Source organism: Protobothrops mucrosquamatus, unplaced genomic scaffold (genome assembly GCF_001527695.2).
Source record: "Protobothrops mucrosquamatus isolate PMUCROS unplaced genomic scaffold, P.Mucros_1.0 scaffold757, whole genome shotgun sequence".
Classification (NCBI taxonomy): Eukaryota; Metazoa; Chordata; class Lepidosauria; order Squamata; family Viperidae; genus Protobothrops; species Protobothrops mucrosquamatus.
Genome location: NW_015387027.1, coordinates 193,899 through 216,931, shown reverse-complemented (window position 1 = coordinate 216,931; position 23,033 = coordinate 193,899). Strand labels below are relative to the sequence as shown.

The 23,033-nt window shown below is 39.5% G+C and overlaps 1 protein-coding gene across 1 annotated transcript in view; it reads left to right on the top strand.

The window, feature by feature from the left end:
- The first annotated feature begins 5,599 nt into the window (after positions 1-5,599).
- The window catches only part of COP1 (COP1 E3 ubiquitin ligase), a 118,592-nt gene continuing 101,158 nt past the window's right edge, over positions 5,600-23,033 (top strand). Inside the window, exons 1-4 of the mRNA XM_029284601.1 lie at positions 5,600-5,955; positions 19,628-19,687; positions 20,356-20,453; positions 22,563-22,639. Coding sequence (XP_029140434.1) covers positions 5,600-5,955; positions 19,628-19,687; positions 20,356-20,453; positions 22,563-22,639 — 591 coding nt within the window. The remainder of the gene's footprint in view (positions 5,956-19,627; positions 19,688-20,355; positions 20,454-22,562; positions 22,640-23,033) is intronic.

Genomic DNA, 23,033 nt, shown 5'->3' with positions numbered 1-23,033 from the left:
ATAAGTACATAATAGTTGTGGACAGAGAGGAAAGGAAAAAACTTTCAAAGCAAGGTGTAGAGGATTAAGAGCTAAGAATCTCCTAGAAAAAAGCCTGAGATTTCCAACATAAAGAAGTGCATAACACTTCATAAAGGGCCAAGAACATTTGTAAATTCTTAAATTTTAAAAATTTCTAAAGTGAAATGAGCTAGGTGGCAGCAAATCAGTGACTGAGCAGCACGACAGACCTTGAGCAGCAGCAGTGCAGAGCTACATGACAGAGAAGTAAAGCACCCCAAGGAGTGACTAAGGGCAGTGCTGTTGTGATTCCTCACCAGTCAATGGACCCGGCAGCTGAGTCAGAGGAATCAGAGGAGGAAGAGGGGCCTGGAGTGACATCAGAGTCAGAGGAAGGCTCTGAGGAGCTCCAAGACTTACAGTATGATGAGGAGCCTGGCCCCTCTACTCTCACTCAGGCTGACTCACTAAAGCTTTAGCAAGGCCACATCTGGAATACTGCATCCAGGTTTCATCATTACATTACAAAAAATATATTGAGACTTTGGAAAAAGTGAAAAAAGCAACTAAGATAATTAAAGACCTGGAGACTAAAACATATGAAGAACAGCTGCAGGATTTGGGTTTAGCTAGTTTAGAAAAAAGAAGGACGAGGGAGGACATTTCAATATTTGAGAGGTTTCCACAAAGAGGAGGGGGTCAATTTATTTTCCAAAGCACCAGAGGGCAGGACAAGAAACAATGGATGGAAACTAATCAAGGAGAGAAGCAACCTGGAATTCAGAAGAAACTTCTTAAGAGTGAGGACAATTAACCAGTGGAACAGGTTGCTGTCAGAAGTTGTAGGTGGTTTTTGGAGGTAGTCACTTGTCTGAAATGGTATATGATCTTCTGCCTGAGCAGGGGGTTGGACTAGAAGACCTCCAATATCCCTTCAAGGTCTATTCCGATTAATTGATTGATTGACTGCAGCATTGCTAGAATAACAAGGCCTATGTGGAAGGGAAGGGGTGCCTTATCAGGAAAGTTCCTGACAGTTATGGGCCATGGTCTGGTCTTGCCATGACCATGGAATTTGGGTGCCAAACTTTAAAACCATGAAATTGCCCTTTCAGCTGTGAGCATTGCACTGGTTTGACCACTCAGGGCAATACACCCAGGGCCTCAGAGTATCTCCATTGCTTGAATTGGGGTTCCCAGCAGCTGAAGAAAGATCATTGATACTTTCTTGTATTTAATTTGCCTGCTACAGGTACTTAATAAAGCTTGAAATCTCCTTATTAACTGGTATGTTCATTGTCTTTGGATTCTCAAAGAGCCATTTGGCCATTGCCTGACACTTGGCAAAAAACACACATACATGGACACATAAACATATCAGATTTATCATATCAGATTTTTTTACTTTGAATAACAAAGTAAATTTACAATCAAAGGAGCCACCCAAACAAATTTACTATTCAGAAGTAATTGTGCCAAGAGACTAAGATCACTGGCAAACCAGGCTCTCAACTGTCAAACCCACCAGAAATCAATTGTATCCATAAGATATCTGAGCCAGACCACCAGAATGGGTCTGGCCTTGCAGAGGTAGCCCAAAGCAGGCCACAGCACTACCAACCCATCAAGCCACACTGCGGCACATGCCAAGGATAGAAAGCTTTGCTTGCTTTTCTACCCAGCGATCTCCCTGGTTGAGCAGAGAGGTTGGAGAGGAGTATGAGCCCCTTGCCACTTTGTCTCTAAGGGAAGAGGACAGGCTCTGCTCCCCCCATGTCAAATGGAGCAAATCATCTCCATGCCAGGAGCAGCACCCAGCGAAACCTAGTTAGCGGACCTTTCCCATAGCTGTCCCTGCCAAGTGAAAGAGGATTTTCTATGAGATCCAGCATCTTTCCCCCATCCCCTTATCGAATGATAAGAACACTGCAAATAGCTGGTTCTTCCTCTAATATTTGGGGTAGGGTGAGTCCAGAAGATGTGGAGGGAGAATGGTTTTGCAGGTACAATATGGTGTACTGTTTGTGGTTATTATCATTTTGTTGGTTTTTCTATTTTATTGTTATGCACTGATCCGCCCAGGGATTTTGTATATAAGGTGGGTGTCCACATCAGTCTCTTAACTAAAAAAGTGTCACTACTATATGATCTCCTGTCCAACAACAAAATTAATTCCCAATAAATGAGGAATTTGCATTCAGTCTGTGTCAGCTGACTGGGAAGGGGTAGGGGAAGGGGAATAAATCTCTTTGACTGTAACAGCTTAAGTGTAACAGAAGATGATGAATGAAGGTAGTTGGGAACTCCTGGGACCTCGCTGCATTCAGACAGCCCTTCCTTGCCTGTGATGTGACCTGAGTTAGATCCTCCAGGGAGATTCCCCCCACAATGAGGCTGTTGGGAGGGACTGTGCAGATGATGTGCTACCAAATATGACAAAATGTAATTTTAGCCTACATCAGCATTGTTTCCAAACCATGGTTCCAAATTCTTAAATTTAAAGAGTTGAATATAATTCAGACTTAAAAAAATTGATGAAATGGAGGGAGACACAATAATACTTTTCAAATAGCTGATAGAAAATTATATCTAAAAAATCAAGACCTATTCTCTATTGTTTCAGAGTATAGGACATGGCATAATGACAGAAATATTGGGAATAAAAAGTCTTAATAGTAAGAGAAGCAACAACAGCCAGGAAGCAGAGACAAAGGCAGTTTCTGGGAAATGAACTAAAACAACATAAAAAAGATTTTCCCCCCCCCCAAAAAAAAAGGAAAAAGAGAAAAGGAGAAGCAATCTCAAGAGTGGTGCTTGAGAAACTTGAGGATGGTTTTGTTTTTTTTTTTTTGAGATTTCAAGAAAGCTGAGGAGTCAGAACTTAAAAAAAATGCTGCACTAAATCATAATCCAGAGAATGGTAACAGAATGTAAGAATGTCATCTGCCATGGAAAACTCCTTTCACTAAGAACACTGGTGGATAGACATGATACAGTTGAACAGCTGAAATCAAACTGACCACAATTGGCTGTCAACTGCCAATCACTGAATCTTTCAATTAAAATACCTCAACAGTGTGAAGATTGTTGTGGAGCAGGGCTATCAAACTGGCAGCCATGGGTTGGATGTGTCCCACACAGGCCACGCCCACCCCGGCTCCGCAAAGGCAAAAAAAATCAGTATACATCACATGATGTGATTGAGTTTGACACCCATGTTGTGGGACGAACAGTTGCTGTTTCAACATCACAACCCCCTAATCTTTGGACCACAAGGCTGTTCTTCTCAGGAAGGAATGCGACAGACTGAACAAGTTTTGGCACTGTGAGAACCCTTCCTTCTGAAAGGTTTGTCCATCTCTTATCCTCCACCAGTACGGCCTGCAAATTTTATTTCGAGTTTAGGGTCACATTACCCCTTTTCATAGAAAGGGTAAAAAAAAAACCTTCACTATGACTGCTCATAGCCTCTGAATTATTCCAAATGTATCTGGCTGTAAGAAGCTGATGACTCTGAAGGCAAAAATAACTCACTCCCAGTTGAGGAAGACAGTACTATCAATCTACCAGAAGAGTTCGAAGGGACCTTGGAGGTCTTCTAGTCCAACCCCCTGCTCAAGCAGGCAACCCTATACAATTTCAGATAAGTGACCGTCCAGTCTCTTCTTAAAAACCTTCACTGATGAAGCACCCACAACTTCTGAAGGCAAGCTGTTCCACTGGTTGTTCTCACAGTTAGGAAATTTCTCCTTAGTTCCAGGTTGCTTCTCTCTTTGATCAGTTTCCAACCAGGATTTTTGAAAGATATGATAACAATGGATCTGCAATAACATCTGCCAGCTCCTTCAGAACTCTGGGATGTAAACCATCATGTCCCAGTGATTTATATTTGTCAAGATGAGATAGGTATTCTCTAACCATTCTCTTAATTTTTTCCCCTAGTCTTTTTACAGTTAGTTTTCGGTAGGTTGGACTATAGTGTCAGAAACCCCTTCAATCTTTCTTTTTTGGAGCTCTGCAATTATGGTGGGAGGGGGAAGGTTTGTAGCCACCGGGAGGGGGCTTTGGGCTGTACTTCCTCTGCGTTGTTCTTCCTCAACTTTGATGTATCTCTTTGGGTGTGAGAAGGGGAATGGAATGTGCCAGGGGCCATCTGCCTTATCTCCAGTCCGTTGTGAGATCCAGTGAAGTGCCTGGGAACCGTCCCTTATCAGCTCCAGTTCCCATAACAACTTGCACTGTGGATTGGCTGAACACGAACTGGACAGTTGGATTCTGGGATGGGGTTTTGTGCAAAGAAAATTTTAATGTAGCAATTTGTGCAGGAAAACTTTAGATCTTGCTTTGCTCTCTTGCTAATCACTATCTCTCAATAAAAGGTCCTTTGAAACAATGCCTGTTTCAAGAGTTCTGCTTTCTTGGGTTGAGGCAGGACCTTACATATAGTTTCTTTTTGTGTGAAGACCGATGCAAATGAGTTAAGCAGCTCTGCCTTCTCTCTACTGCCTGTTACTTTCTTGCCATCTTTTCTCTTTAGTGGACTGTTTCCTTGACTTTTTTCTTGTTATTTATATGTTGAAATAACTTTTTAAAATTATTTTTGACTTTTGTTGCAGGTTTGTGTTCATTCTTAGCCTTAGCTTTCCTGACTTCATCTTTGCAGATTCGGGCTATATCCTGGTATTCTGCCTTAGTTATGTTAAAACCAAAGGTTTCAGCTGTTGCAAGAAAAGGCAGACATATAATCAGCAGACAATGCAATGTTAATGGTTCTTGCACACTAAAACTGTAAAACCTGACCAATTTGATAATAACTGAGTTTTGTTAAGGCAGGTGCTCTGCCAATAGACTTACAAAAATCTAACTGATCACCAAAGGGAAAAAGTGCCAACTTGTTTAGGAGCCCCAAAAGGCATTTCATGAGAAAACAACAACAACCACCCCTCCCCTCAGGAATTGATCCCCTTCTCCATCTAATGAAGGCAATAGTTGAACGGGACCACAGAACGAAGGCCAAACCCAACTGATAATCGGACATTTTAGGTGTCTGGGTGTCTGAAGGCTGCAGCCGCGCAAACTGAGCCTACGTAGGACTAAGGCTTTGGAAATGGAGGAGTTTGCCGACGACAGTTCATCGCTTCCTCGCACGTCGTTGTCGGGTAAGGAAGATGAACCCCACAAACGCACTGATTCAATCGGTCTGACAGTTTGTTGCGCAAGCGCGTATCCCCACATAGAGGGAGCAAGGAGGATCTTCAGCGGCGCATGCGTCGTTGTTAGCCCCGCCTACGAAGTGCAGGATGTGTGTTGCTAAAGTTCGACAAGCGGGAGGCATTTCCCCGCCCCTTTCGCTTTCGGATGGGAGGAGGACAGCCAGCGGGAGTCTGGGAACCAATCAGATTCGGCGTACTGGCTTCCTGAGGCGGGACGACGGTGAGAGTTTTTATTTTCTCTGTAGAAGCCTTATTGTTCCTCTCTGCCCGCAGTTGGTCTCTGTGTGTGTGTTTGTGTGTGTGTGGGGGGGGGGAAGCGATGCGTTGATTCGCGAGGAGGAGAGCCTCGTTTTCGCCGCCGTAGCTGGCCCAGGCAGGCCTCGGCAATGTCCGGAAGCAGGCCATCGCCGCAGCACCCTCCGGCCGGGCCGGGTGCTGCGGCCCCTCCGGGCTCCTCCTCGACCTCCTCGGTCACCACCTCGGCCTGCTTGGGCACCGCGATGGCGATGGGCACCGCGATGGCGACGGGCACATCAGCCGTCCCCTCGCGACCCGTGTTGGTGGCGGCCGCTGTGTCTGGATCCTCCTGCGGCGGGGGCCTTTCTCGCCTGGCGGGGACCCGAGTCGGGAGCGGCAGTAGCACAGCCAGCAGCGGCAGTGGCACCAGGAAGAGGCCGCTACTGACTCCGCTTTGCAACGGTCTTCTGAATTCCTACGAGGACAAAAGCAACGATTTCGTATGGTGAGTGGCGCGTGACGGGTGGGGAAGGTGCTGCTACTCCCGTTTGTTTGGGGGGACAGGGCTGCGGGGTGGTCGTGGGGTGAGGCTGGGGGTGCAGTCGTAGCAAGGACTCGCGTTGCTGTTAGATCTAGGCATCTCTAAACGTTGCTCTTCCAAGCGCAACCCTCCCCTTGGTTTATAATATTGGCCTACGGTTGTGCCTCGTAGCTCAGATTGTTGCTGGGATTATGTAGGAAGAGCGTTAGCTCCTATCCATGCATGGGAAATGTGACCCGCATCAAAATATTGGGCATGGAAGAGAGAAGGGAATGATCACTCAGCGAACTCATGATTGATGAAGATTTAAGCTATGGATATGACAACTTGTAATTTTCTCTCACACACATGCACACCTATGATTTAAAAATAAGTTCTGTGGAGCTAAGTGGGGCAGGCTCCTCATCAGAAAAATAGATGGTAAGGTTTCAGCTGCCCTGCATTTTCCTAAAATCAGATTATTACAAATTGACCAGGATTGGAATATCTGTGTTGGCAGCAGGATTCTGTTTTGACTACTGAGTGAAAGTAAGAAAAATTGTGTTTCTATTATCCATTCTCTTTTCTGAAATTGGCATAGAATCATGTTGTGGATTTGTGCTTCACCAATTAATTCAGCGTGTGTTACCTTAGAACACTATTTCAGCAGAACCAATCAATAGGACTATCTCTGACAAAAGAGGCTTTAATCCACATTCCTTACAGAAGATGCTTGTGCAAGGAATGTGCCTTAGACTTGTCTTTTCTTCTAAAACGGCATCTGTGAGTTGGGCAATATAAATTTAATAAATTATTATTATTAAAGAAATCTTTTAATTCATAGAATAGACATTTTAATTTAGGTCTCCAAGTGCCTGATCAGCAAATATGCTTACTATCTTCTGGGGACTAGAGGAGGAGGGATAGACAAGACTGAACACTATTTCTATGCTAAATAAGATAAAAGCACTTTGACCAGCTGCCTACTTGGTTTCTGTGCTATTCTTCATATATTTATGTAACCTCCTTTAAAAACATTTAGATTGCTGGCCATCCTTATGTATTGTGATATCCAATTTCACTGTTTAGCCATGACCTAAATGAGGAATTATTTTATCTGTCCTGAAACTATTTGGTTTCATTGGATGGTCTGGATTTTAGTGTTATAGGAGCTAAGTAAAAAAATTAATCCTATGCAATTTCTCTTCAACATGCATGATTCTGTGTATCTGTACTATGTACTGACATCTTTTTCCCCCCATTTATTTTCTTCCTTGGATGGTTATTCCACCTAGGTTTAAACAAACAGGCATCTCTTTCTGGCCCCTTTCTGGATCTATTTCGACATTGTATTTTGGAAATTGTGTAACCAGAGCTGTTGACTATTAATGTTGAATCATAGAATTATAATATGTTACAAAATTTATTATAGGTTTATTTTGCAATGATCTACAAGTGAAAACATTTGCATAGTAGCTGTACTGTCAGTCAACATCTGCATCAAGTCATCTATCACAAAACCTAATATCTTTTTTTCTGATTAGCCATCACCAGATCAGACACTATCAATTAATTGTAGAAGGTCTACTCTAGAAAGTTTTGCTATAGTGTGAAAGTCTTTATCCTTACTTACATTCCATCTTAGTTCCCCATTCCTCTAATATGTATATACTATTAATCAGTTGACTGACTTGCCTCAAGAAGTTTTGATGCTCCATCACTGGAGGTTTTAAGAAGAGATTGGACAGCCATTTTTCTGGAATAGTATAGGGCAGTGGTTCTCAACCTGTGGGTCGGGACCCCATTTGGGGTCGATCGACCATTTCATGGAGGTCGCCAAGCAAGGCTGTCCGCCATTTTTTTTGTCCGCCATTTTTTTTTGTCCGCCAATTTTTTTCCCCTTTTCCGGCGGGTGCCTTACCTCCCTTGGGCTGGGCCAGCTGGTGGTCGTCCTGCTCTGTCTCTGCCGCTTGCCAGCTACGCCTCGGCCGGCGCAGGGGGCAGAACCACGCATGCGCGGCGCTCCCGGGCAGGGAAAGTCCTCGACTTACGACCGGGTGGGTAGTCCTCGACTTATGACCGGTTTACTCCTCGACTTACGACCTGTTTAGTCCTCGACTTACGACCGGTTTAGTCCTTGACTTACGACCGGTTGGGGTTGCGGCATTAAAAAGGTTGAGAACCACTGGTATAGGGTATCCTTCTTGAGTAGGAGACTGGACTAGAAGACCCTTCCAACTCTGTTTTTCTGTATTCTGGAACCCTTTGCTTATTGTTCTAAACAATTTTTGACATCAAAATTATTGGCTGCCTTATTTCTTGCCTCTAACATGTTAAGAAGCACTAGTTTGAATATGGTTTTTAAAGACCCTGTTGTTCACATATGGTTTACCGTTCTTCAGACTATCAGAAAGAATCTGGCAGCACCTTTTCCAACTAACACATTTTTAAAAGAATAACCCTTATGAACTGTAGTTTCAGGCTAATGTGGTTCTCCTCCTCCAGTGATATTCAGACAGTATCTAAACATAAGAGAATCTCTGCACTTCTGAGATTGCTAAATTTCCTTAGGGGTCTTTGGTAAGCGAATCCTTCAAAGTCTAGAAAGAAGTGAACTAAGTTGACCAGATCCCCACTTTCACATGCTTGCTGATCTTGGCAAAGAACTTTAAAACAAGTGTAACTTATTTTGCAGAAAAAGTTTATTCTTTAAGAAGACTTGTTATTTTATGTGCAATGTTGTGTTTAATTACTTTACATTTAGTAATATTTTCTACAAATTTACCAAGAACAGACATTAAAGCAACCAGTTATTTTTTAAAAAACTTCTTCCTTCAAGCCCTTCCTTAAAATTAAAAGTTTTTAGGCAAAGATGTCAACCTTAAGGAAAGGTTTTCTGGTTTTGATTAATGATTAATCTCTACTTTGAAGGTACATTAAATTCCAGTCACAATGGATTTAAATAAATTAAAGATATAACTGCTATTCTGATTTCTTTTCAGACCAAATTTCATTTTAAACCAGATAATAATTTGGTGATTTAGTACCACAGGAGATGTGTATTTCTGGCTACGTACACTTCCATATTAAACTTTTATATTTTTGTTTTCTTTGAACAATTAGCCAAAGCAATATTGCAGCGATGTGTAGTTTTGAACTATTAGCCTTAATTTATTTTTTAAAAATCTAAATTTCAGTGAAATCAATCTTAAAGCAAATGTTCATAGGCTATTTTATAAACAAAGAGGACTAAAAACATTAAGTTCTGGGAAGGGAGATAGTATTGAGAAGAGATTAATTCACTAGAATATAAGAAGAACGGGAGGAGAAACACAGACTTACAAGATTCTGTTATTACAGCCTGCCTCAATAAAGTATAGTTCTAGTCATCCTATTGAAACTCTTTCATGATCTGGTCTACCTCAAAGGACTGATATTCATTATACGGGTAGCTAGCTACCAGTCCTCTTCCCTATCTGTAAAATAAATATAAAGATTCTTATTTTTTAATAGATTTATATGGCTACCCATCTCAAATACATGATTCTTTAAATTTAGTTAAAACGTTTAATTTTATATTTCTGAAATAAATTTATTTTTTATATAGCACTTTAAGAAAATGTTGAAATTCATTATAAACCTTGTAAAAAAACCCCAATAGTTACTTGTTCATGTTGAAGATCATTAAGAAAGAGATAAAAATGTATAGTTATAATGTTTGTAGTTACTCCTTCCTGAAAATGCTATAATAGATAGGAGAAATTGAAAAAAAGACCAATGGATATGAGAAGAAGAGAATGTTCATATGAGGGTTTATACTTGTATATTGTCAAATTAGAAAAAAAATAATTGAAAGAGGACACATAAGGTTAATACAGTATGAAGAAGTAGGAGCTTTTCTTTCTCCCATAAATCTAGAATATAGTATTGCAGTCTACCATCCAGTAAAGCTAAATTATAGGAGATTCAAAAGGTGCATGTAAGGAATGTGGTAATGTCCATCACTTTAGAAAGCTTGAAAAGGAAAATTCCTATTCTAAAGACGGAGAAATAGAAGTTAAATCCAATAACTGAAGGAGCATGTTTTATAGTTTGAAATTAATACAGATGAAGTCCCTCTCTATTATTATTGGGCAGTGGGTCTCTGACATAAAGATGTCTTAAAGAAACCTATCTGTTAACTTTAAAGCCTGCTTAAGTGCATAGTGAGCTAGTAGTTCCATGATCTTATATGAAGTTAAAACACTTTGATCTTTAAAAAGGGGTGTAGGCTTTGGGCCAACATGGGCCTCCTGAAAGCTTTGAGTGCAATTCATAGAACTATCTAGAAGTTAACACCAGAGTCGTCACTTCCATCTCCTCTGGATTATATTTCACTTATTTCATCTAATTTATTACTAAATGAAAACAACAATTAAAAAATGAATTAGTTATTTGGAACTAGATGACAAAGAACATCAATATATTTTAAATATATTGCTGGCATCTTACTGCATATTTCTAAGTTTCTTACACCTAGTTTCATGTAGGTATTAAATGTCACTGGGACAACATGGAACAATACATTTTATTTATTGAACTGCAATCCCTAGCATGACATGCTGAATACTATCTGGCAAAAAGGATCTTAACTATTGCAAAAATATCATAGTAGTCCAGGTGAATGCCTGGTCAAAAGTACTGAAAGTTTCCAAGAGTTTCGGAATAATAAATAGGCTGTATTTGTGTTGTTGGTCAGCCGTAAAGGTGACCATAGTAGTCTTAGTCTCATATCTTGTCCAAAAGTCCAATTTAGATGGATCCAAATGATCAGTATGTTTCAGGTGTGTCTGGAATTATAAAACTACTATTTTCTCAAACACTGTAAGCTGAATTAGTGAATTTGGAATTTAAAATGTTTCAGTCCCCTTTTTGTTGGCAGACATGAGGTATCAAAGTAAGTACCAAATTCTAATACAATATCTTAAAATGTATATTACACTCACAGAGTGATTGGAGGAACATTTCAAATATATATCCAGATATTTCTGGATTGCTGTCTGGGTGGTGCAATTTGGACCTAAATTCCACAGCATCTGATAGTTTTAGTTATTTTTTCTTATTTTTTCTTTAAAATTAATTTAGAAATATGGAAAAGCTTCAAAATTAAAATGTCTGCAATTATCTGTTCAGTTTCAAAGCCAAGACAAGAGATGTAGACCTCCAAATTAGAGTATTCATAGTAAAGTCAAGTACTCACAGTCAAGTATAAGTAAATTCTGATTTAGAAATCAAGACAAAAAGCTGAATATCAAAAGCAAGACCAAAAGATTAATAAGATATTATACCTAGGCAAAGATCAAATAAAAAGGCACAAGATCAAACTATTAGAAAAGTTGCTTCATATTTGTAATCAAATAACATTGTGATGTAATACAGCTAATGTGTTTTATATGAAATATATTTTACACTAATGTATTTTATATAGTTTTAAGATCTAAAATAGATCTATTATATAAACTTTTTATCTAAGTAGGAAATTAACAGTTTAGTCTATATGATTTGCATGATAGCACCATTATGCAGATCATATCAATTGACTCAAGTGTATTCAGTTGAAATTTAACAGACATTCAGATTTATGTGCCTCCCCATTAAAACACTATCCCCTAAAGTCAGTTACAACTAGTGGAGTAAAACCTGCAGGTAAATCTTTCCCCTACTCCCTCCCTTTTCCGGTTTAAATTGAGAGTTTGTCATATATCCATTTAACTTCTATCAAACTTAACACCGCTGTTTTTCTTCAACACCTCTCACATCAATATAATATACTATCTGAAACCTGGGGTTATCATTTATTAGGAAGTAATAACCATAAGCTGATAAATGACAGATAACCCCTTTATTTATTTTTATGTCAACTTTAGAGAACATTGCAATCTTTCTAACTTTCTATAATATTTCTGAATTCTTTGAGTCAGCTGCTAGTTTAGACCATATTCTCTAGCATTAATACAAAAAGCAAGTCTTCACTCAATCTCCATTTTCTGTAAGTTTCAGCTACGGCCCCAGGAGGCAAATTGTTTATAATTATTGTATTTGCCTACTTCAGGGTATTGCACCATTCAGTACCTAGACATAGTGCAAGTTATTAGTATCTGCTATTAAAAATAATTCAGGCGTGGTTATATCTAAAAATGTCACTTAATTTAGGTTGGCTGGATTGTCTGTGTTTTAAAGCTAAAGACAATTACAATCTTACTAGCTTTTGCATTTTTAAGCTATTTTAATGGTAAAATTATAGTTAGGTCATTCATTTACAGATCGTAGTAGCCTGGAGAGTATATTTTAAAAACCAATATTCCACTTCACCCTCCAGATTAGCTTTTTCCTTATTGAAGTAATTGAAGCAACTTAACAGCCACAGACCAATGAGCCTGGCCTCAATACCTGGGAAAATTCTGGAAAAGATAAGTAAGGAATCAGCAAACACCTAGAGGCAAACAAAGTCATTACCAAAAGTCAACATGGGTTTGTCAAAAACATAGCATGCCAAACAAATCTTATTGCATTCTTTGCCCTGGTGACATAATTAGTGGAACAGAGGAATGGTGTGGATATAATTTACTTGGACTTCATGAAGGCATTTACTAAAGTAGACCACAACCTACTATTTGATAAGATAGAAAAATGTGGGTTAGACAGCATCACCACCAGATGGATTCGTAGCTGGCTGACCGGCCGTATTTAGCGTGTGGTCCTCAATGGAACTGCATCTACATGGAGGGAAGTGTGTAGTGGGGTGCCCCAGGGCTCTGTTCTGGGCCCAGTGCTCTTCAACATTTTCATCAATAATTTGGATGAGGGGATAGATGGGGAACTCATCAAATTTGCAGACAATACCAAGCTGGCAAGAATAGTCAACACTCCAGAAGATAGGCTTAAGATACAGAAGGATCTGGACAGACTTGAACATTGGGCACTATCTAACAAAATGAAACTCAATGGTGAAAAAAGTAAAATTCTACATTTAGGCAAGAAAAATGCACAGGTATAGTATAGGTGGTACCTTGCTCCATGGTAGTAACTGTGAGAGGGATCTCAGAGTCCTAGTGGATAATCACTTAAATATGAGCCAGCAGTGTGCTGCAGCTGCCAAAAAAAACCCACACAGTGCTAGGCTGCATTAACCAGAGGGATAGAATCAAGGTCATGTGAAGTGCTAATACCACTTTACAATGCCTTGGTAAGGCCACACTTGGAATACTGCATCCAGTTTGAGGCCAGGCTCATAGGTCTGTAGTTTTTTGGATCCATTTTTGTTCCTGTTTTGAAGATGGCAACTACATTAGCTCTTTTCCAGTCCTCTGGTAGATCCCCAGTGCTCCAGGATCTTTGAAAGATATAGTTCAGTGGTTCTGAGATCACGTCTGCCAGTTCCTTCAGAACCTTGGGGTGTAATCCATCTGGTCCTGGTGATTTGAACTCATCTAGGATGGACAGGCACTCACTATTTTCTTGCCTATCTTAGCTTGTGTTCCTAATCTGTTTTTTACGCTACTGTTTTTGATAGGTTGGACTGTTTTTCCCTTTGTGTAAAGACAGATGCAAAAACCGAGTTAAGTTCAATTTATCAGAGAGTTCTTTATGCAGCCATGCTGGTTTCTTTTGAGAACTGTTACTTCTCCAGCACTGGAGATGGAGGATCCACCCATGGGTAGTAGACTGTATTCCTGCCCAATCAGATTAAGTCAGCCAAAGTTGCCACGCCCGTCCTGGACCCTAGATTCCAGTCTTGACTTAATCTTGCCCATGGACGGACGTATAACTCTGGCTCTCAGGCAGGTATAGTCTGGACTTTGGGTGAATCCTCCACCTTNCACTACTGTTTCTCCTTTTTTATTCAATTTTAAATTGCTTTTTTGATAATCTATATGGGAAGAATATTTTCCCTCTCCAGTATTTTTTGTTGTCTGGGTTTTAGTATGAAATTAGGTTCTTCTGTAGACTCTAATTCAAAGTTCAGGAGATATTCCAGATATTTCTTTATTATCTCAATAGGTGGCTATCTTTAAAAAATGGTTTAAGGCATGGAATCTATTATAAAACAATGGCTTATAAAGTATTAAAGAATACATTTTATAGGATGCTGATGTTTTTTGACTGTGCAGTCTAATAAAGCAGGCTCTCTTTCAAATCAGTGTATATGAAGGGACTCCTCCAAGTTATTAGCGATACAAATGTAAACAAAGTTCTTGAGTAAAGTTTACTTAAATTACTTACAGTAATTAAAAACATAGTATATATTAATTTAAAACAATACAAAAATGATAAACTCATCATTAAAAAGAAAGCAGTAAAACTATTTTTGTATTGCAATTCATTGGGAAGTTGGGAGAAGGAGAACTTGTAAAGTTCCATGAATTGGTTTACTTTCTATGACTTCAATGAAAGATAGATCTGTCTATCATCCACTATCTCCCAGAATTTGCCCAAGTTCATGTTCATTGTATCAACACTATCTAATCATCTCATCCTCTGCCATTCCCTTCTCTTTTTCCTTCAATCTTTCCTACCATCAGGGTTTTTTCAAATGAGATATCTACTATATATTATAGCAACTCAAAAGAGCAACACTGTATAATTTTATTACTGGTGTTTTTATTTCACTCTTCTCCAAAATGGCTCTGCACAATGTCCAATTCATCAATATCTGCAAAACTGCAAACATATGCCTAGGCCTGTATTCACATCTATTGAATTCTGTGGTGCTCACTTATAACTACATGCTTAGAGAATGCACTGTGGTTGTTTCTCTGGTTTGTTCTTTTTTTATTATTAACTACATACAGACAAAAAAAATACTTAAAGTTATAAAAGAAGAAAAAAGTAAAAAACACAAACATACAAAACTTATATTATCATCTGTGGCCATGATTCATTACAATAATCTATAGTTAATGTATATTAATAAATTCTGCAAACTTTGAATGGTTGAAACCATATCTTTGTGTTTCCAAGGCTAAATAATAAGTCTTTTGATTATTAAATCCATTTTTTGATCTAGAAGTCTTTGTTTTAAAGATAGTTCAACAGAATATTTGTATATGTTACAAAAGTAATAACCATGTTGAGGGAGAGGAGTGGAAGAAAAAATATATCTAAATTGACTGCTGGTTGGGCTGATACAGTACCATGGTAATGGCCATACCAATGCTTCTGGAAACTGACATTTATATTGAAATTATAAGGAAACTTTGTGGTCAATCATGAAATCTGAGGTTCAAAAGAGACTTGGATTTTCAGAATAACTATATTATAATTTGGGATAAATGCAGAGAGGTTAATTATGACATGGTGACATTCAAGATTATTCTTGGTATCAGATATGAATCCTATTGCAAAACAAAAGCTAAAAGAATATTTTAATATATCAATGGTATTTTTATTTTTTATGCAAACTATAAATGTTAAGTGACACTTGTACATGCCTATCCGTGTGTTTTTTTACCATGTTCATAATGGCTGTGTTTTGCCCATTTATTAATCCAAGCACAGTAAATGTAACTATTCTCCAGCACTGGAGATGGAGGATCCACCCATGGGGTAGTAGACTGTATTCCTGCCCAATCAGATTAAGTCAGCCAAAGTTGCCACGCCCGTCCTGGACCCTAGATTCCAGTCTTGACTTAATCTTGCCCATGGACGGACGTATAACTCTGGCTCTCAGGCAGGTATAGTCTGGACTTTGGGTGAATCCTCCACCTTCTTTAGCTATTTAGTTTAAATCAACGATCTTGGATAAGCTGTTAGAAAATATTGGCTTAACCAAGTCTCCAATTGGGAGTAGGAAATTGGTTACTGCAGAGAAGGGGCTCCTTCTTCCTTTTCCCCCTCCCAGGACTGACAGGGTAGAAGGGGATCCTTCTTATCCCCCTCACCTCCAGCATCCATTGGATCCGTTCTCACTGGAGCTCGCGGCTGCGGCCCGGTGACGAACGGAGAGTAAAAGTTTTTCCTTACAGGCCCGTTTTGAGGCGATTCACACTCAGGGCCTCCCCGCTCGGCTTCCCTGCTGAGGAGACGCGCGCGCGCGCGCCTCACACCGCTCGGGCCGTTTGGCCTTCAAACGGTCGGGGAAACAGCACGAGTGTCGAGGGAGACCTGCTGGCTTGACGAGCGGACGAACGGCCGTTCGTCCCTCATTTGCATTTTAGGCGCGCCGGCGGGGGTTCCCTCGATCGTCGGAGCTGTTTTCCTCAGGCCTTGCAGCTCTCCTGGGGCTGATTGCCGGCGTGACCTATCACCAGGGGAAGCCTTGCAGTGGCTCGGGACTCATTGCCATCGCGCGCGGCCGCCATTTTGAGCCGCGCGTCGGGATAATTAGCCAGGAAAGCTCTTTTCCTCATCTGCAGTTGAATTCAGGTTTAAGGAATAGTAAGGGGGGTTTTTTTGGCATTGTGCAAACCGCCCAATACTCAACGGGCCGCCATTTTGAGGTTCGGCCGNACAATTACACCGGTTCTTCTCCCGGTTCCCCTCTCAGGGGGCGGAACAGATCGACGCGCTCCGGTCCCCTTGGCCCCCAGGTCTCCTTTATGCCTTCCCGCCGCTCCCTCTGATTCCGGCGGTAGTTCGCAAAATCCTCCAGGAGGGTGCGGAGGTGCTTCTAATTGCTCCTCATTGGCCACGGAGACCTTGGTTCGCCGATCTTATGACCCTATCCATCACGAACCCATGGCGGATTCCCCCGGACAGAGTCTCACTCAGTCAGGGGGCCATCCTCCATCAGGATCCCCAATGGCTCCAGTTAGCCGTTTGGCACTTGAGCGGTCTTGCTTGTCACGACAGCTCTGTTCCACGGGGGTGATCAGCATAATTCAAGCATCTCGCCGTCCCTCCACCAACCGGATTTACGAGTCCACTTGGCGGAATTTCCAATCCTGGGGATCCAGGAAGCAACTGTCACTTGCTCAACTCACTATTCCCCATATTTTGGAATATCTTTTGGAGGGCCTGGAGAGGGGACTAGCTCCGAACACGTTACGCAGGCAGGTAGCTGCTCTATCTACAGTTCTATCATGCGACTCTGTAGAGTCATTAGGGCATCATCCCTTGATTAGGTCCTTCCTCAAGGGTGCGGCGAACACCAGGCCGTCCACGGTACATAGGTACCCGTCTTGGGACTTACCAAGGGTGCTTCTGGCCTTGACAAGGCCGCCTTTCGAACCCATGAGATCGTGCAACTTTCAACACCTTACCCACAAGGTGGCCTTTTTAGTGGCAATCACGTCGGCTCGGCGCATCTCCGAGCTGGCGGCGCTCTCGGTCCGCAAGGACCTGTGTTTTTTCCGCCCAGACAGGGTGGTCCTCCGACTCGATCCCACCTTCATCCCGAAGGTAAATTCAACATTCCATAGGAACCAGGACATTGTACTCCCGGACTTTTGTCCGAACCCTTCGTGTGCCCAGGAGCGACAATGGCACAGTTTGGATGTCCGCAGGGCGCTCAGTTATTACATCTCACGAACAGCGGATCTCCGTAAATCGGAGGCCCTGTTCGTATCTTTCCACCCTTCTTCAAGGGGTCGGAAGGTCTCTTCGTCCACCATTGGCAGGTGGATCAGGAAGTGCATCGCCGGGGCATGTCAGGCTGCATCATTGCCGGTTCCAAGAGGGGTCACGGCCCACTCCACCAGGAGTGCTTCTACCTCTGCGGCCTGGGATACTCAGGCGTCCATAGAGGACATCTGCAGAGCGGCCACTTGGTCCTCGCCTTCTCCATTTATCCGGAACTATAAGATAGATAAATTTGCGTCCGCGGAGGCCTCCTTCGGTCGGAGGGTCCTCCAACAGGTGCTCCATCAAAGTGCCACACCGGACCAGTCTATTTCCCACCCTAAGGGACAGTAGGCTTTGGTATGTCCCATGGGTGGATCCTCCATCTCCAGTGCTGGAGAAGGGGCGTTGTCTTACCTGAACGCCTTTTCTCAGCACGGAGATGGAGGATCCACCTTCCCCCCCTATTTCTTTTGGGGCGTTATTACCTAGGAATCAAATCAAAAGACTCGGTCATGCAGGATACAGTCAGTTACCGAAGCGAGCGCAGTTCTGACCTTAGATCCCAGGTCCTGCCCCGTGGCAACTTTGGCTGACTTAATCTGATTGGGCAGGAATACAGTCTACTACCCATGGGTGGATCCTCCATCTCCGTGCTGAGAAAAGGCGTTCAGGTAAGACAACGCCCCTTCTTCGTTAGTATTGTGCTAGACCAGGGGTCAGCAATCTTGGCTCTTTTATGACTCATGGACTTCAACTCCCATAGCTGGCTCAGGAATTCTGGGAGTTGAAGTCCATGAGTCATAAAAGAGCCAAAGTTGCCTACCCCTATGCTAGACTGAGCTTTTATAATCTCACTTTTTAAAATTTCCCAAGCTTCTTGAGTTGTTTTCCTTGAGGATTCTCATCTATGGAATCCTTCCCAAGCTCTCTCTAAGTTTATTGAAATTAGCTCTCTTAAAGTCCAAGACTCTAGTTTGACTGTGTTCTATTGCTTGTGCTTGCATAATGTTGAATTCCAATATTGCATGATCATTCCCCCCCCCCCTAAGGTTCCTGTGGCTTCAACACCTTCTATCATTTCATCTCTGTTAGTGAGAATTAAGTCCAATATGGCTGATCCCCTAGTTCCCTTCTCTACTTTTTGGGAGACAAAGTTGTCTGCTAGGTTTGTCAGGAATCTGTTTGATCTTCTACTTGGTGCAGAGTTTGTCTCCCAGTTGATGTCAGGTTAATTAAAGTCCCCCATTACTACTGTGATGTGCTTCCTACATACCTTAGTTAACTGACTAGCAAAAAGTTCATCTATTACCTCTGTTTGGTTGGGTGGCCTATCATATACTTCTATGGCAATGTCATTTCCTCCCCTTTTATATTGACCCAAATGCATTCAAGACAGTTTTCATCATTTTTATGCTCTATTTCTATAGAGATGTAGTCATTTCTTATATAGAGATCAACTCCACCTCCTCTTTTATTTGGTCTTTTCTTTTAAATAATTTAAATCCCTCTAACTGTGTGTTCCATTTGTGGGTTTCATCCCACCAAGTTTCCGTAATGGCAACAATATCATTTCAACTAGTTCTTGACACTGAGCTGGAAAATTGGGTAGTTTTTAATATATTTTGTTATGCAAAATAAGTATGTTGCTTGGATATGTTTTCTGCCATAATTTAAATAATATTAAAATTAAATTTAAATAATTTAATTACTTTTTAGAAAGTATCAATTTCCTCATTTTTAACCATTTTACTATTTAATATTTAAGTGTAGTACCTGAGATAACTTCTATCAATCACTTTTTCCAGATACATACATGAAGAAATAATTTGTTACTTGGATGTGTATTTAAATGTCTTCTGTATCATATCTTTTAAGTGCTAGCATATTTTTCTAGATTTTTCTTTAGATTTTAAGTCATATAAATGACTAACTTTTGGTCTCTGGGCTTTCTATTAATAAGAGATTAATAGAGACTTCTCAATGCCTGGTGGTGTGTAACAAATGTTTCATCAACTATTGGGTTCATTCCCTTCTCTCTACCTCTTTTCCATTAAAAGAAACAATGTTTGTTTAAAAGACTTCATCAGTATTTATATGCTTTTCTTTCCCTTTCAAGCCCCATCTGCTTTGATATGATTGAAGAAGCTTACATGACAAAATGTGGACACAGTTTCTGGTAAGATTGTTTGATAAAACTGTTTAGCAAGAGAGATTTATTTATAAAATGAAAACGTATGAACTAAAACTAATTTGTTAAATGCACATTTCTAACTCACTATCTTCATTGGAGATATCCTGGGATAAATTAAAAATATTTTCTATCTCTGAATGGTAGCACTGACATAGCTTTAAACAAATATATAACTATTAAAACATATCAAAACAATTTGGTGGATAAAGCAAGACAGGACACATGCATCAGATTCTTGTAAGTGACTATGAATTCTTCAAAATCATCAATGGTTTTTAATGTTCTAACTCTTAAAAGCTGATTTTTTTTGAAGTGATGTATCTCATCAAAAGTTTGGATGCATACAATTCTGCACTTTTGTATGTTATGAAATGTCTTTGAAGATGACAATCTGTTGTAGGCAATAATATTTTAAAACTGCCTATTAACATCCAATATTTTGTTGCTGTTGGCAACAAGGTAATATTAGTTACAAAAAAAATTGCCCAGAACTTGAAGATGCTTCATTTATTTGATCTGTCTTTAGTACCCAACCACCTGGTACCATAGCTCCAATTCCTCAACTAACAAACAATGTGATGTATCATATTCAAAAACACATCTTAATAAATTTGTGCAGTATTTCTCACTGTTCTGTTACTTTTCTTGAACAGTTACAAGTGCATTCATCAAAGCCTGGAAGATAACAACAGATGTCCCAAATGTAATTATGTTGTGGATAACATTGATCATCTATATCCCAACTTTTTAGGTAAGTTTTAATGTTCACTAATACAGCCTTCAATCATACCTTGTTAACTTTCTCATTAGCTGAACTTTTATTGCTGGGTGTTTATTTCTTTATTATGCTTCACATGCTTCTGTTAATTTTGTAAAACATAGACTATATTCCTGGACATCTAATATCTGAATATCTTCCAGGTATTCAGTGGTATAAAAATCACTCTAGCTTTGCAAAACAAGTGATGAAGCTGAGAGAATCTGTGATGGACCATGATTGTGAAAGCAACAAATTGAAAACGATTAGTAACCAAATAATTTAATAATGCTTAGTCATATTTGATTTTGAGATGTGAATAGAAGAGGGGAAGATCAAAATAGGCCTTATACTAAATGAATTGTATACTCGGCATAAAATCTTCTTAAGTCATAGTGCCTATGACTTAATTCTCCTGCCAAGATGGGTTTATAATTTTTCTGCTCTTTTTTTGGAAATAGTGGCATTTGTATGGTGTTTTGATAATAGTCTTTTCTGACCTTGGCCTTTTTACTAATGATCAGCCCTCAGATTGCTGATCAACAATTTATTTTAAACAATTATTTATGTTTCATGTAAATGATAAGTTAGAAATAGGAAAAAATAAAACTGAATTAGAGTTGATTCTTCCTTTTGGTTTTGTGTGAGTAGGAGAGAGAATACATGAAACTAATATGGAGGATAGAAAAAAGTGTGCAAGTATGTAATTTGATTGTATATCATGCAAATAAATCCATTTTGTACATTTGACAATCTGTAATTAAAGTTATAGAAGAGCAATTTTAAGGACTTTCTGTATATGATGGGGGAAAATTGTACTTATGGTGTATATTTTAATATAGATAATGTGAACTAGGACATATTCAATGAAATGTGATTCATTTTCAAATGCTTAGTTTCATAAAATTAATCAGTAACATAATGAATAAGTCAAACTGAACAACTGAAGTTGTTAAAATACAAATGAGTTAACATCTGCTATAAGTAGACTATTGTGTACAATAAAAATGTAACTTAATATTCCTACATATTAGATGAGCTTCAATCTCCTTGCTTTACTCATATTTGTATTTAAATGCTCATTGCCTAGATCATTAAAGATATATCCCATTAAAAATTTAGCTATTGATTTTATTTTATATTACCCAGCTAAAAATGACTCCTGTTGGTTTTTAGAAAGTAACATCAAAAAGTATCAAATCACAGTAACTACAACGAAATCCAAATTATATAATATACATGGCTACCAAATTATCAAACAACCTTCAAGTGCCTATTAAAACAACACTGATTCAGTGGCCTTCTTGAAAGTTTAATAATAGGAGTATCAAATATGGTGGAGGCCATCAAGGAAGAGGGCTGCCTTAGGGCCCCTGTCCTTTGAATATTTGTAGGGATGAGATTCTAAGCATCCTCTCCCTGTCTGTATTATACTATTTGAGCCGATTCTGCCTGGGGGGTGGGTTGGCTCCTTGGAATTAAGCCACTCAGTCAAAAGCAGCATTGACAACCAGTTTAGTGAATGAAGGACAAGAGTTACATTTGCATAATGGCCGCTACATTCTTTACCACTGGTAGCTTTGGATCGTGTTTAAATGAAATCCATGTAGAATGGTTACAGTAACACAGAGGTGTGGTAAGAATGGCATGCTTTATTTTCACCAAATATTTCTGATTTAATGTGCTACCACTATGATGTCTAGATTATTAATATGTTAGAGGAGGCTGGCCGCCCACAAATCTGAATGTATTTAATGGTCACATTTGATGAACCAGTTACAGAATGGTGAAGATGCATCTTATTTTGATGTACTGTATATGCTGAAATAAAATGAGTGATTGTATTCATCAATACTGCTGTGTAAATTAAAAATACTCTATATACAGTATACATTTTCCAGAAAAATATTGGAATTCTTTTTATTCTGATTGGCAAGTGAGTAATAATATTTGTTGCTCTATTGTGTTTAATCTTATTGAATTAATAAAAGTGCAGTGTTGAAGTTTACTCATTTGATCTTCTTAATATGCATTTATTTGTAAGACAGTTTGTCTTTTATCTATCATTTTAAAATGTACTACTTAGATCTTTTTTCCCTATAGTGAATGAGCTCATCCTTAAACAGAAGCAAAGATTTGAGGAAAAGAGATTCAAATTGGACCATTCAGTGAGTAGCACCGTATGTCCCAATCTTCTTTCTTTCATTTGTTTATTTCTGGGCTTAAGGGATGTGGTGCATGGTATTCCTATGTTCTAAGCATTTTAGAATGTCTGTTTCTTTGGCAGACAGCTGAGTTAATCTGTGTAAGCAAAGTGTTATTTGGGATTTTCATTATATAGTGTAACTTTACTATTTAATATAATGGTTTTTGATAGATTTATGAATATAGATTCAAAATGTTCTCTATTTTCTAGTGCAGTTTATAATTATCACAAGTTATGACAATGAGATAATAATGAAAGTTATGCTTTATAAGACTTAGGTACGAATATCAGTGATATTAAAACTGATACTACACTTCTAATTCACATAGCCAGGTCTTTTTTCTGTGAAGTTCAAATTCTCTACAGAA